The sequence below is a fragment of the Selaginella moellendorffii genome, unplaced genomic scaffold, assembly GCF_000143415.4.
Source record: "Selaginella moellendorffii unplaced genomic scaffold, v1.0 SELMOscaffold_45, whole genome shotgun sequence".
Classification (NCBI taxonomy): domain Eukaryota; kingdom Viridiplantae; phylum Streptophyta; class Lycopodiopsida; order Selaginellales; family Selaginellaceae; genus Selaginella; species Selaginella moellendorffii.
Window position 1 is genome coordinate 236,587 of NW_003314306.1, and position 15,275 is coordinate 251,861.

The 15,275-nt window shown below is 39.1% G+C and overlaps 3 protein-coding genes across 3 annotated transcripts in view; 2 read left to right on the forward strand and 1 right to left on the reverse strand.

Moving 5' to 3' along the window:
- LOC9656293 (actin-related protein 2) overlaps window positions 1-767 on the reverse strand; it is a 2,581-nt gene extending 1,814 nt beyond the window's left edge. Inside the window, exons 1-3 of the mRNA XM_024685571.1 lie at window positions 669-767; window positions 95-205; window positions 3-38 (exon numbers count right to left, since the gene is read on the reverse strand). Of these exons, the coding sequence (XP_024541339.1) occupies window positions 3-38; window positions 95-205; window positions 669-707 (186 nt within the window). The 5' untranslated portion in view covers window positions 708-767. The remainder of the gene's footprint in view (window positions 1-2; window positions 39-94; window positions 206-668) is intronic.
- A 7-nt stretch (window positions 768-774) lies between these two features.
- Window positions 775-2,704, forward strand: LOC9656294 (magnesium transporter MRS2-3). Its single transcript, XM_024685570.1, has 7 exons — window positions 775-1,267; window positions 1,326-1,559; window positions 1,612-1,740; window positions 1,819-1,979; window positions 2,025-2,063; window positions 2,116-2,338; window positions 2,402-2,704. The coding sequence occupies exons 1-7, from the start codon at window positions 821-823 to the stop codon at window positions 2,681-2,683; spliced, it is 1,515 nt and encodes a 504-aa protein (XP_024541338.1). The 5' UTR covers window positions 775-820; the 3' UTR covers window positions 2,684-2,704.
- A 19-nt stretch (window positions 2,705-2,723) lies between these two features.
- On the forward strand, window positions 2,724-3,558 carry LOC9648230 (60S acidic ribosomal protein P3-1). The gene is made up of 2 exons (XM_002980486.2): window positions 2,724-2,945; window positions 3,320-3,558. The coding sequence occupies exons 1-2, from the start codon at window positions 2,748-2,750 to the stop codon at window positions 3,482-3,484; spliced, it is 363 nt and encodes a 120-aa protein (XP_002980532.1). The 5' UTR covers window positions 2,724-2,747; the 3' UTR covers window positions 3,485-3,558.
- The last annotated feature ends 11,717 nt before the right edge of the window (window positions 3,559-15,275 follow it).

The window sequence follows — 15,275 nt, forward strand, 5'->3', positions numbered from 1 at the left end:
TGTCTTAGTTCTGTACACGCATCCCCCACAACTATGTCCTGCCTCTTACATGATTAAAAGAGCGAAAAGAAAATTTTGAAGAAGCAAACTATACCTTTAATTCCTGCTCCGTGAGCGACTCTTCGTACCGGAGCATTGGCCTTCCAACCATGCAGGGAAAAACCGCAGTGGGAAAATTCTCACCCGCAAACCCGCATTTGATGAACTGCACGAAGAATAATAGTCACTTTCTAATGAGATATCAAGATCCAAAAAATCCGGACAGCAAGGAGGAAGAATAAATCTCTCTCGAGTCTGGAGGTGGTATTTATCTCTCTCTCCAGCAGACGCTCTGGAACGAAAAGAGCTCGTGTATGAGACACAATAAATTTGTCTTTCTTTCCCAACCAGGAAAAGATATCTAGAAAGGAGTTTCCTTTCAGGGAGAGCCCAAACAAGCCAACAGAACAAATATAAATCGAAAATGCGGCTGGAAGATCGTCCTGAGAGAAATCACGGATTCTCACAGAGAGCAAGCAAGAGCACGGATTATCCCGACTAGCAGTGCCTCAAATGCAGCAGGGAAACCAAGGCGAGAAGGCGAGAGAGAGGAGAAAGAGAGACCAAGTACAGATTTCCTCCCTAGAATGCACAGCTGCGAGCGCTGGAGCCAAATTTCGAGATCTTACCCCTGTTCCATTGTCACAGACGATGACATCGTGTGCCATCGCCAGAGGATCGGCGCCCCCAGCACCTCGCGAGAGAGGAAGGGACCACAAACCCTAACCCCGTTATTTTGCTGTAGACAGAGCATTAGGGTTTTTCGGGGTAGAGTAGTGCTATGCAGCATTTGCGGCATCGAGGAGGAGGAGGAGGAGGAGCTACGCCACTGCTCGGCGGCGCGGACGCATCGATCGCCGCCGAGAATGCCGAATTCAAGGCGGCGTCCGGGCGGACGCCCATGGGAATGCGCAAGAAAGGAATGGGGGTGAGAATGTGGCTCGTGATCAACAGCTCCGGCGTCCAGCGCCTCGAGGCCGGTAAACACGCGATAATGCGAAGAACATCGCTGCCGGCTAGGGACTTGAGGATTCTGGACCCGCTGCTGTCGTATCCATCCACGATTTTGGGGCGGGAGCGCGCCATCGTCGTGAATCTAGAGCACATCAAGGCGATTATCTCGGCTCACGAGGTCCTGCTTCTCAATTCCAAGGACCCTCTCGTTGCTCCGTTCGTGGACGAGCTTAGAGGTCGGCTTCCAGTTCACTACAACGCTCTGGGACAACAGGTAATAAAAGGAAGTTTTATTCTCTCGTACTTTCTCTTATACGTAAGAAACTTTCCAGGTTCCAGGGGATGGTGGTGGTGGGATGAGCGACACCGAAATCCCATCGAGACCATCTCAGGATGATGAAGCTAACGGATCCATCGACGCCTCCATCTCATTAGAAGCTCCTGAAGGTTCCAGTTTCAAGTTTAGCAATGATCTCCAGAACAAAGGCGGGCCTAGCGTATTGCCTTTCGAATTTCGAGCTCTGGAAGCTTGTCTCGAGGCTGCTTGTAGTTGCCTTGATGCGGAGGTGATTCAAGCTCTTTCCGGGTTCGCTATTTGAATTAATCGTTTTCTTACAGACGAACGCACTGGAACAACAAGCATATCCGGCCTTGGACGAGCTCACGTCGAAGATCAGCACACTCAATCTCGAGCGTGTAAGATTGATAAAGTCTCGGCTCGTTGCCATATCAGGGCGTGTCCAGAAGGTAAGAGCTATCATTTAGATGCTTCTTACGCTTTGGGTGATTTTTTCTTTTTCTTTTTCGTGATTTTGAATCTCAAAGGTCAGAGATGAGATAGAGCAATTGTTAGACGATGATGGAGACATGGCTGAAATGTACTTGACAGATAAACTATCTCGCCAGCAGCTGGATGGAGTGCCATCGCCTCCTGCCTATGACATGGACGAGGAAGAAAAAGACAATGCTGAAGAGAACGAACAAAGGTAGGTCTTTGTACTAAGTTCTGATTTAATCCTTGCTTTCAACAGGCTCGATGAGAGACAGGCTGCCGAGAAGAACCAATTCATGTAAGAAAGTTTCCTTTCACTGCGGTGTTCGCTGAATTTTGGACGTTTCCAGGCCCGACGTGAAAGCGGAAGCTCAAACCGCGTTTGAAGCCATGCGAGAAACTTTGAGTGGACTTCACAAGGGCGATGGACTCAGCAGCAGCTCCCGGAGCAGCAACAAGAGCAGCAGTAGCCACAGCAACCACCCAAAGCAAAACCTCGACGTGGAGGAGCTGGAGATGCTGCTCGAGGCCTACTTCGTCCAGATCGATGGCACACTCAACAAGCTCTCAACTGTAAGTTTCTCTTTACTCTTATTCCAAAGAGATCGATTCCAACCTTTGCAAACTTGTGCGCAGCTCAGGGACTACGTCGAAGACACGGAAGACTACATCAACATAATGCTGGACGACAAGCAAAACCATCTCTTGCAAATGGGGGTGATGCTCACGACCGCGACGCTGGTGGTGAGCGGATTCATCGTCGTCACTGGGATCTTTGGGATGAACATAAGGATCTCTCTTTTCAACGAGGGGACGCTCACGCAGTTCCTTTGGGTCGTCGGCGGCGCGGGCGTTGGAGCGCTCCTGGTGTATATTCTTGTCATTGGATGGTGTAGATATAAGCGCCTCCTTGAATAAATCTGGGCCGTTAGATATGACTCATATTGGGATCGTTCTGCTGTGACCTAACCCTAGGGCGGCCATGGCGGTATTTACATTCGTGTGCAAGCACACTGGCGGCTCTTGGAGCGCCAAGCAACGGGGAGGCGATCTAGAAGGCAGCGCTGCGAATCCGCTGGAGCTCCAGAAGCAGATGCGCGATCTGGCGCTGCAATCCGCGGGCGCCGGTGCCGTCTCTGTGGATTTCGCGCTCATCACACCCTCAGCTGGGGTTCTCCAGGTAAGCGATCGTTCGTTCTGTGCCTGGTTTCGTTTCTAGGGTCCTGGTAAAAGCAGAGGTTTTTGATCTTGTAAATGAGAGAATCTCTCGTCGATCCCAGGTAGATTTCTCTTGCATCATTTTAGGTGGTGAGCTGCTGCTGTGTCCTCCAGGCAGATGGTTCAATCCATGGTGCTAAATTTGTTTTCTTTTACTCTTCTAGATCGAGTTTGCTGAGTGATGTAAATCGAAAGACCGATGAGCTATGCCAGTTTTTGGCTATCGCTCTGTCCATGAGGTTTCTTTTATGTCATAGTTACACTGACAGCAATCTCTTGACTGATATCTTTAGTTTACTCGTTTTGAGTCGCTCACTCTTCGTGTTGGTGATCTAGGTGATTGTTGGAGGCGGCGCTGGCGGAGCAGCGTTCGCTAGCGGTGGTGGAGCTCCAGCGGCTGGTGGCGCCGCTGCCGCTGCCCCAGCCCCAGCGGAGGAAGAAAAGAAGGAAGAGAAGGAAGCCAGCGAAGACGAAGACATGGGATTCTCCCTCTTCGACTAGGTGCGCTTCCCATTGCGCTTCTTTCCTTGTTTTCTTGCTCAAGCTAGAGAAACTTACGATTTTTGGATCACTCTTGTCTCGTTTGTGGGCTTCTAAAGATCTGGGGCCTTTCCCGGCCACTCCAGCTCCCAACTTTGATCATCCACAAGAAAACCAGCCACATTGGAACGTTGTGCCTTCGTCGCTCCCATACGTAAAACTTGAGGAGTGAAGAGAGAGGTTCGAATATACCCTTGTCCGCTAGGCCGCCGGCGGCGATGAGGCACTTGCCGCCGGAATAGATGTGGTGCGCGATGAAGAGGCGATCCGACGGCGACGTAGTGGAGGAGATCGACGGCGAAGAGGGCCGCGCTCCACTCCATGATCTTGTTCTGGAGGGCGTCGAGGATCCAGGTGATGGCTAGGGTTGATGCGACGAGGCTGTGCGCGAAGGCGATGACGCTGCTGCAGGCGCGGATCCGCCTGGCGCCGCACCAGCGCCGGAAGCAAATCGACCAGGCGATGATGTACTGAGCCAGGATTGCGCCGGCGCTGCTGCCGCCGCGAGATTCTGGGCCTGGGATTGAGCTGCATTGTCAAAATCAAATTTCATCTTGCGCGGGAGAACTTCACAAACGCTTTGAGCACAACTTCCATCCCGATTGTAGGTAGAGCTCAAGACGGACCAAGACGTGTCCAGTTAGTAAGTCGTTAAACGGGTACACAAGCCGGTTTGATGGGACCACATACCGGTTCATCACAACCACACCAGAATGTTTCCTGGCCGACTCAAATACCGGAGGTGCACTGCAAGTGTAAACCATTGCCAAGAGGAAGGTCATCAAAATAAAGAGCCTCGTCATTGAAAATCCAATAGAATGTAAGGGTTTGGTATCATTGTTATGACAAAGTGATTTCCTCTTTTTTGTTTTGCTGAAAATATACTTTAGAGTTCTCTTTTGTTTTGCTGGAATTACTTCCAGTAAAACAAATGCCAAGAATTTCTTGTTAAGTTGGAAGGGGATGGGGACAAGAACAGGACCTGGAACTCTTTCAACAATGCCCTTCACATTGAAAGGTAGAATCTTTGTTAGGTTAGTATTGTCATTGAATCAATATAAGCAAATTTATTTCCTTTTCCATAGTTTATGTTCTTACATGTCTATTTAAAAAATGCTTTGGAGATGTGACACCGTGATATTCAGCCTCCAAAACTTGAGCCATGTAGTGGAGGAGCTTGACAGCGAATAAGGCAGTAAATGGGGGAATTAAATCCAGAGTGTGAGATGGAGAAAATTTGCATGGCATTATATGGTTTTTCTTGTTAAATGGCATTTATGAAAAAAAGAAAGAAATTGGGTGAAAACTTACTAAATATGGAATTGGAGAACTAGTCCACAATGTGAACAACTGAGCTAAAACATTGGTCCCAATGCAAACTAGACCTCCAAGCAAAAGCCACCACCTCCGAGGCCATAATCGAGCCTCTATTGTCTTTAAAGTGCTAGAAGCCCATGTGTACCAAATTTGCCACTGGCTTGGGGTCACCGAAAACTGTACACCACACCTGCTATGCAATCCTCCACTGTGTCTGCCAAGTCCGTGTCATCGGCAGCCAATCACGGTTGCAGTAGTAGATTCAAGTGTATGATCATCGATCACGCCTCCAGTAGAAGATTCAAGTGTATGATCATCAATCAAGGCTCCAGTAGAAGATTCAAGTGTATGATCATCGATCACGGTTGCAGTAGTAGATTCAAGTGTATGATCACCGGGTTCCTGAGGATGAGCTTGATGGCCTTCTTACATGCCTCCTCAGTCGGCTCATTTGGCACTCGTTGAAGCAAGTGGCCACTTCATGTCCATCTTGTAAATACAAACGCTTTATCGCTGCTTTGGTGAGGGGAGCAATGGTGCATCCTTTTGACACCTCTTGAACACTTGGAATATCAACCACCCCACAAATGTTGCCTGGGAAAATGAATGAAATAGAATCCCAAGTCTATAATTCATGTCTCTGTCTTTATCTTGCAATAGTGAGCTTCCAGGGGACTTTCTAAAATGCCAGGAGGTGCCTCCCTCTCCATGGACGAAGAAACCTTGGCAATTGAAGGGCACACAGTTAGAAACTCAGCCAGTCAAATAAAACTGAAAATATTACATTGCTGCGATCTGAATAACAATCCCAGCGTCCAAATTTGTATCTCCCAAACCAACACATCCCCAATCTCACAACCGTAGATAACTTTCAACTTCAGAGTTCTCACTGTTTGAATGGGAGCACAAGAACTTGGTCATATAGGAGCAATCTGAGCCGGAAGAAAGTTTTACGCACCATTAAGTCCATGGGAATTAATCTCCTGTAGGCGTCTCCGTATGGTTGTAACATAGCCTTGTCGATGAGGAAAAGTAAAAAGCCCACATATGTTGCATTGGCTCTTGGTACGGTGTAAATGTACGGATGGACGTGTATAAAGGAGAGGAGAGAGAGTAGGGTCATTACTTTTGTACCTTTTTTCGAAGCAAGGAAATGAAATGGCTTCCCATCTTTGACATGCCAGACAGGGATTTTCATTTTCCATGTAACTAGTGTCCAAGCTGAGGATTAAGATCTATGTTAATATGTTTTCAAATCACTTATGATGTGCTTTGCATTGCCTATGTTAATTGTGTGGTCTCATTTTATTTTGTTTGTATGTTTTCTTGGGTAGGGTTCAAGCAACCAGTTCTCAGCATTACCTTCATTGACAGTAGGTTATAAATGATTGTCCACTCGGTGTTCGGGATGTCCAAGTAGTGCTGGATTCCTATTGAATGTCTGCTGAAGCACTTAGTTCTTTTAGTATTGGGATCTAGCACTTGTGATAGGTGACACTTGGATTTCAACCCAACTTATGATGATTTGCAATTCTTTTTTGTGAGTAGTGATGTATGTTTGTTTTTCTTTGCATTTTTGTTTTGGAGCTTGAGACATACAGACTTCTAGATTCAACCCTCAATTAAATATACACTTTTGGAAAATGGATTCTTCTTCATCATTGACATTTTCCTTTGTGGGTGACACCCTCTTTTCTACACACTGGGACATGTGCACCCTAGTGAGTCGCCAAACTGGTACAGTATAAATGTATGGATGGATGTGTATGGTGATATAAAGGAGAGGAGAAAAAGTAATGTCACTACCTTTGTACCCTTTTTGAAGCAAGGAAATGAAATGGCTTCCCAGCTCTATCAGAGAATTCCCTGGTGTTGTTCACCATGTCTCTATTTTGACACAAGTCCCTGGCAAAGGGAAAATACCATCAAAAATTAGCATGCAAAGTTGGAACTCTTACCTTCACACGCAACCAATATGTTGTGGCCTCCAGAATTGGTGCCGCCATGTTGACACTTCCTGATTCCTCAAAAATTTGCAATGCCACTGTCGCAAAAGAGTCTCTCGTAGTTGGCCCTGGCCACCCTACATTGTCAGGATTTTGTCCTACTGCTCCCAGTGTATTGCCTGTTTGTTTAGCATGTGCCGCACAAAGCTTGCACCATTGGCCCAATCGAATTCCTTATGGCCACCAATGCTCTTGAGTATTTCATCTTCCATGCAGTTTGCAACACCACAATGCTCAAGCAGCTTGTGTTTAAGCCACCGCACCAGTGACAAGAGGCCTTGGTTGTCAGCTAGATTCGTGATGAGTTCAACTGCGGAGGTGGTGTCGTTAATTGCGGCAGCCTCCTTGTTATGCAACGGTCTGCATCTTGGACTGCAAGAGCTGCCCTGTACTCCTTGCACGCATCCATCCACCTTCTCTGCTTAATTTCAAACCTGCATGAACCTCTTGCTAGCAATAGAATAAACTAGTATTCTCGAAGTGCTGCTTATGTGGCCATATGTGCATTGTCTAAAATATCTGAAACAGGCACTGGAGCCTCGGATTGCAGTCTTAATCGGGAAAGGATGGCAGTGGACTGCCACTACTTCACCCAACTGTTGCCTCCTCCTGTGGCCTCCACGTCCTTGTCATCTTCAGCTTCTCAATGGTGCAGGTGTTGGTGCACTTGCCACAAATCAAGGGTGGTAAAGTATTAAAAGTTTTGTGGAGTTTTAGCACTATCACTTTTCTTCAAGCCCGAGCAGAGCTTTGGTAGAGATTCCAATACTTGTCTGTCATGTGGTTCATCATGTTGTACAGAAAAACTACAGTAGCCTAGCATACATTGCTCTTGTTGCAAACCACCTCACGTTTCATCAGCTTCCCAACATGGTGGCTTGATTGCAATCTCTCTAACTTGGCCAACTCTACCTCCCCTTGTGGGATTCATATACAAATGCCCCAATCTGCAGCTGGGATGTTACGGGGTGGGTCTTGAAGGATATGTTGAATGGCATGTTGGACCATACAACCCCTACACCTAATGGCATGGTTTCTGTGCTTTTGATGGAGCAATGTACCAGTAAGTTATACATCTATTAAACTTGTCGCCACCCAACAACCCCTTGAATGTTCTTAAGTAAAAGCTACCTTGATTTTCTTGCATTGAGACCACCACTACCACCACCACCACCACCACCACCATTCCCATCCTAAGTCATCTTCAACAATCAATCCAATCATTCAACTATATTGTCTTTATAACAAGAGAGGAAAAATTGTCCAGCTAGTCAATTCAAATATGTCTAATTGTTCATTTAGAACACTTTTCAATAATCATTTCATTTGAAGCATAAAATTTAGAGTTTAAGGTAAGGATAATATGTTTAGCTCACATTTGCTAAAATAGCATTAGATTTCATTTGGCTATATTTTACGTGCCATGCTAGTTTTAATGTTTAGATTCTAGATGCTTTAGAACTATTATAATATTTTTCTACACTCCTTAGCCATATACTTGGGACTTCAATCCCTTTATTTAATGGTTCAAGACCTTGAAACTTGGATTCCACTTTGTTACATTTAGCATATATGTGGAAGTGTTAGGTTTTGCTTCATGGTTAGCTTATAATAATTCACTATAGTATAAAGTCAAAACCTCATGCATTACAAATATGATAGCTTGCTCTTTGTGAACTTGAATAATAAAAATCAAGTGAATCATATGGAATGGAAGCATTGGTAAGAGAGTATAAGAGTTTAAAGTACTATATTGCCTTGATCCAAACATGAAGATAGTTACTCCCTTAGTGTAATGCATAAGTACTCACAAATGTTAGTTTTTTTATATAAGTGACTATAAGTCAGTAATAGGAGGCTTATATCCAATAGAAAGTAAGAACACATACGAGTGGAAGAAAAGATTTTAAGTGGATCTTTGACTATATCTATAGCTTATTATGGCTCTAGTAATAGGCTCTCTTAGCTAGTTTCTTGCAAGTGCTATAATAATTATACTTTTGAACAAAACATAAATGTACATTTGCCAATATTCCATATAGAGTAAATATATATAACTCAAGTATCTTGAGCACAAAAGTTGCAGCACTACTTATAGAAGAAAAAACTATCATAAAGTGTTCTTCCACTTGGTTACCAAAATATTAAGCTATTTTCTATTGATTAACTTTTTGAAAGTCATATCATAATAACTTCCTTACCTTAAGTCATTCAACATTAATCAGTAAAATGTGCATCTTACTTTTTGGGATACTCTAAACTACTTCAATATATGCCACATCCTTGAAAGAAGGGTTTTATATGAACCTGATAAGGCTTTATGTTAAACCAACTATAGCACATGTACTTATGAGATGAAATTTAAATATATTATCACTGTGAATTCTTGGAACTTTAGGGGATATATAGAAATAAAATAACCATTAAAAGTTTTTTATCAAGTAATTGCTCTTTTTCCAATTAGTTTAAAAGGAAACAAATAGGGTGCACTATATGTAATATTAGAGCAAATAGCATAGATTTAATTCCCATTTATTAATGGCTAATTAAAATATAATATACCCATTGAGCAAAGTATATTTTTATAATTTTAAGGTATCCACTGTGGATTGCGGTATGAGTTGATTCCCATTGATTAATGGCTACTTAAAATATAATATACCCATTGAGCAAAGTATATTTTTATAATTTTAAGGTATCCACCGTGGATTGCAGTACAAGTCGATTCCCATTGATTAATAGCTACTTAAAATATAATATACCCTTAAGCAAGGTATATTCTTATATTTCTAAGTTATCTATCCACCCTATTGATTAATGGCTACTTAAATATAGTATACCCTTGAGCAATATATATTCCTATATTTCTAAGGTATCCATTGTAGGATTGTAGACTAATTTACTCATATAAAATAAATAGTCTACATAATGAAAAAATTAGTAGATTGAGTGTAGAAATTCTACACAATGGAAAAATTGATAAATTTAATGTGGAAATGGAGGTGTTAGTTCTTCTTGGTTCAATAATTAATAATACATTGACATCTCTAAAGGGGGAGGGGGTTGAATGCACTAACTAGTTTCTTCATATAGGAAGTGAGTGTGTTAATTAGTTTCTTCATATGGAATAATTAATTTATACAATGGAAATATTGGTAGATTCAATGTAAAAATGGAAGTGTTGAAATTGGTAGATTTAGTGTGGAAATAAATGTGTTAGTTCCTTTTGGCTCAATTGTGAGAATATTGATGTAATGCATGTGGTTTTTACCCTTCATCGTATGGTGGTTTACCATAGAATAACTATATAATGGAACCTTAACTCTCCACATACCACATGCAATATACCATGTGTCTAAGAGTAGTAGAGAGGAACCTAAGTTTTAAGGCTTTTGGCCATTAAATAAAGGGACAGAACTAAACTTCTAAGTATAGAACTTAGAAACAAAAGAACCAAAACACAGAACAACTCTTGAGTATATAGCTTAAGGACTAGCAGAGCAGTAGCGGAAAAAGCCTCTATCAATACAAATTGAAATATTTCTTGTTGTTTATTTGATAGTACTCATGAACAAGGACTTGCCAACAAAATGATCCAATACACCATAGAATAAAATCCAACCTTATAGCATGCCTAGGAAAAGATTGATTGGATAGGAACCTTCATCAAAGCACTTAACATTTGCTATGGAAGACCAACACCACCACAACCAACACTTTCCATCTTTTATATACCATTGCATGTATGAACAAACCCCATTCCACCTACACAATGAGTTTGCTGCAACTTGCTCACAGCCAAGGAGCAAATACCCTAGGCTAAGAGCCTGCAATAGAAGTTCTGATCTATACATTCTTGGCTCAATGCCTATGTTGAATGGTGTATGACCCATTGATGACTACATTGGAATGGGCATATAGTGCATGGGTGAAAATTTATCTAACAATAAAGTATATTCTAAAATATTCTTTAATATGAGAAAATTCACTAATGGATATTCGATTTGTACCTATGGGGCACTAACATGTGGGCCCATGAAAACCTATGCATGGTTTTTTACAGATTGCACTATATATGATAGTGTAGGAGGTTAGTTACTTGTTTTTAATATCCATATCCCCAAAACTTTGACTGCTTTTATGGAATTTAGCGGGGTTGATTTTTGGATGTGGTGGATGTAGCATACTTTTTTTTTTTTTTTTTTCTTTAAACCAATTGAACAATGGGGCAATTCCTTAATGAGATAGGCATTTATATTGTATTTTGTTGAATTGAGTTAGCACTTGATACTTACATAAACTTTTGTAATAGTGACATAAGCATTACTTGTAGTACTACTCAATTGATGATCAAATGATTGTGATTTTTATCATATCTAGTGTGATTGTAAATAATATATTTACAAAGTTGCTTAGTTAAAGAATGTTCAACCTTGAAGTGGTTAATGGAGAAAATAATCTACTTGCAAGAAGTAGCATTGTATTAAATTTGGCTAAGTTCCCAATAGTGATTCATTTTATGCTAAGTTGGTACTTTAGCTTCTAAAGTTTACTCATAAAGGTTTTAAAAAGGGTATAACATTCACTTGCTATAATTTATTAATTTATTTGTTAGCACTTAGAGTAAATTGTTAGATTAAAACAATATGTAGTTGAGGCATTAACATTACTAACACTTGTGTTAATGGAAGTGACATTATTATATCGAGTGAAGAGGAGTCTTTTTTAGAGCTTGATTTTTATGTAATTTTTCTTATTAGTGTTTTTGCTTTACATTTGATTTTGAAGGTGATTGAAGAAGAATATTAATGCAATATAGATATTTGAAAATATGGTCTTTGTGATTAAGTTTTGGGTATTTATTTGCATTTTGTAGATGTTAGTGTTGGATTTGGATATATGAGTATGATATTCAATACTTAAGCATATTGTTTATATTGAGGTGAACCTATATGAAGTTGTAGGTGGGAGAAAGTAAGTTAAGTCTTAAGAGTTTACATTCTTAGACAAAGAGTCATTTTTTCTCTATGATGATAAATTTTCCATAAATTTTCTTAAACTTTTTTAATGCTGATCTATTGATCATTTTACTTAAAAACCATTTCATTTTCATAAGTCATTGCAAGCTAGTGAAAGAGTTAAAGTTGATTTTGGTTAATTTAGACTTTAGTAGGTAGTTTATATAATAAGGCCAAAAGGGATGCTAACTTTTGAATTGAATAAAGTTTAGAGTTGGTGTAAAAAAGTGGTTATTGCATTTTTTTTAAAAAGTGATTCTTGTACCTTTCTTTTATACATTATATTTGGTGGTAGGTTGCACCTTACATTTCATTAGACTTTATGAGAGTAATGATGTTTTATTGATCTTGACTTGGTGGCCTCATGTTTTAGTTAAAGATAGTGATGTCCAACTTAGTTGTTTATAGTTGAGATGTTAGTACCTGTACTATAGTTTTATTTATTAGGAAGTTATATACCATATAAGTCCATTTTATAGTCTTCATTTTAGTTTCGACTAAGTATTGATCATGTATAGTTAGCCTCTTCAGTTATACTCAAAGTTGTTGGGCAAAACATATTAGTGAGCTTATCACAGTTAAATTAGATTCAAGTAGTCATTTTATCTGTACTTGTCAAGTTTTTATATGTTATACATGGTGTGTTACTTTCTTGTTGGACTAATATATCACTTAATGACATGAGTTTTGTTTTGTGTATGGATCTTATAAAAGTGAGTTAAATAGTGATTATTAGTTGCTTTGCGACTAGTGATTACTTATATGCTTTGTTGAGGACTATTAACATTTTTTTAGCTTAATGATGATTTAGCAGTGATGGGTTTGATTATTGGATGGTATCATAGAGGATCATATCATTGGCTTTACATTATTTTTCCATGTTAACATTTTAATTTTATCTTCATTGATATTTTCTGATTATATATAATTTGTAGAGTTAGATTTCATTAAGTTTTAGACGTGGTGATTCACTCATTGATGAAGTGTTGTTTGTAGTTGAGTATTATTAAAGGTTTGATCTTGGATATTGAATAAATTATCTTTAACCTTAACTAGCTTGGTTGCTAAAAAATTTTAAGTGGTGATTCATTTTTACTTTCTTTTAGTTTTGTTTTAGTGTTGATGACATTGAAGTGATGCACTACCATTAATATTATTAAAGTTGAGATTGGAGTGAGATGAGATGTCTTTTCATAAGATTGATATTCAGTTTCATTAATCTTGATATAAATAATATTGATGATTTTGGCTCTAGATTTGTGTGCATTTCTAAAGATCTTTTAGTGATAAATTGTTGAATATAGTTTTGTTGTGCTTAACTTTTGAATTGATACAGACATATTTTTTCATTAACTTTAGCATTATGAAGTTTGGCTTCTAAATATGTTAAGGAGGATATTATGGGTTGTACTTTGATTTCTTTTTTAATATTGTAGTTCATATGAAACTTGCGATCATTATTAGGCAAGACTTGGTTATAGATTTTTTCAAGCTTTTAATTCTTTGAGTTTCATACTTATTGTTCCATTTGTTATTAATTGCTCATTAACTTTGATGTTGAAGTTAGTATTTGCATCTAGTAATCATTGGTGGTGATTCATTGCCCTCTAGATCAATTAATTATCTTTATCAAAGGTTTTGCTAAATTATTATTAGTGTTAAATGATTTGCCATTCTTCAGAGTAATAAATTATTTTTTGATGATGATTATGCATTTCTATATTGATGGGATGATTGATGATCTTCATGATGGTTAATTATTATCTTAATGAATTTTGGCTTTCCGCACTATCACATATTCTTTGTAATTTGCTCTTAATTGATCTCGGTAAAATATTACTAACATTTGTTTGAGCAACTTAAATTCTTTAGTATTATTATCAGGATCTATTCAAATTCGCTAATACAATAATCAGAGTGAACTAGTGTTTGTTGGCTCTTGCAGCATTTATTCTATTATGTTGATTATTATTACAATTGGGTTTGATAGATTGGATGTTATTTCCTTTAGGTGATACATATATAAGTATTTTGCTTGCTAATAGATAGTACTTTGTGTTTTTGAGTTGTTTTTTGTAAATTGTTTAGCATATTATCTATAATATTTGATAATTAAATTTTATCATTGAGTTTTCTTGATGATTTACTTGTCATTAAATTTAATTGGTTGGTTAATCCTATGTCTTTAACCTTTAATGATCTTGATGGTTTTTATAATACTTGTTTATTGGATGATAACTACATTGGAACACTTTTATGTTCTAATATATGATTTATTTACTAATAATTTGGTCTTTAAGATATCATTGTTTTTTATTTTAATATTTTCCATCTTTTGATTTTTGGGTTTAAGTACTGATGAGTTTGGTTTGTTTGCTCAAGAGGGTTGGGGCCTTTAGCTTCTCTTTCTATATTACTTGTAGACAAGGGCATATCATCTTTTATAAACTAAGTGACATTTAGAGTAACAAAGGTGGTTGACTCTGTTAATCATTTCTTTGTTAGTGACGGTTGGAAGGTGTCTAAATTGTAGCACATTTACGTTAAATAGAGAAGTTTCCTCCTAACTCATTTAAGTTGGTGCATTTTCACAAAGTGTGAACAATTGTGAACTTTTCCTAAAGTTATTTCCTTGGCAGTAGTCTAGACTAGAATATGTATTAACATGGATATTAATCTTCCTTTGGGGGGGGGAGAGTGTTACAAATGTGATTGTGGGTATCAAAAGTTACATATTAGTGAGTCTTAGATATCAACTTCCATTTGAGTTAGTTAAGAAATTAGTTATTATATATGTACTTATGCCAGATATATATAAAGTAAGAACTCCTATGTATTTCTTGTTGAGCATTCTTAGCTCGGTATGAGAAATTTATATGTTAGCTTGCACTTACTAGTGTTGAGAACCCCTATGATATTGAGTTTGGTCTTTCAATATTTGCTAGGTGATAGCTTACCATGTTCACCAAGACACTCTCACTATTATTTCCCCATATATTGGTTTTATTTAGTTTTACTAGCTATTTATGGAAAGTGCTTAAATCTATCAATTAGGCATATGTGCAAATGTAAAGTTTATCTTGAACACAATAATGATAATAGTCGGCAGCATGCTGGAGTTAACTCACAGCAGCAGCAGCGTGAATGGGACTACAGTTGTGAGCCCGGCCGTGAGCGCTGGGATCGGTGCTTGGGAATGGGATAACCAGGAAAGAGGACCATTGTCAAGAACACTAACAGGGACTTTCGACGTGTTTTTCTTCTCTAAGTTGCTCCATTTTTATCCCTTTAGAGTTTGATCACAACATGATCAAGAGGAAGTTGATGAAGGCAATTGTGTGGAGGAAGATGAGACATTGCTTTTGAGAGAGAAATCATTATGCTGCTCATACAATAGAACAATGTAAGCAA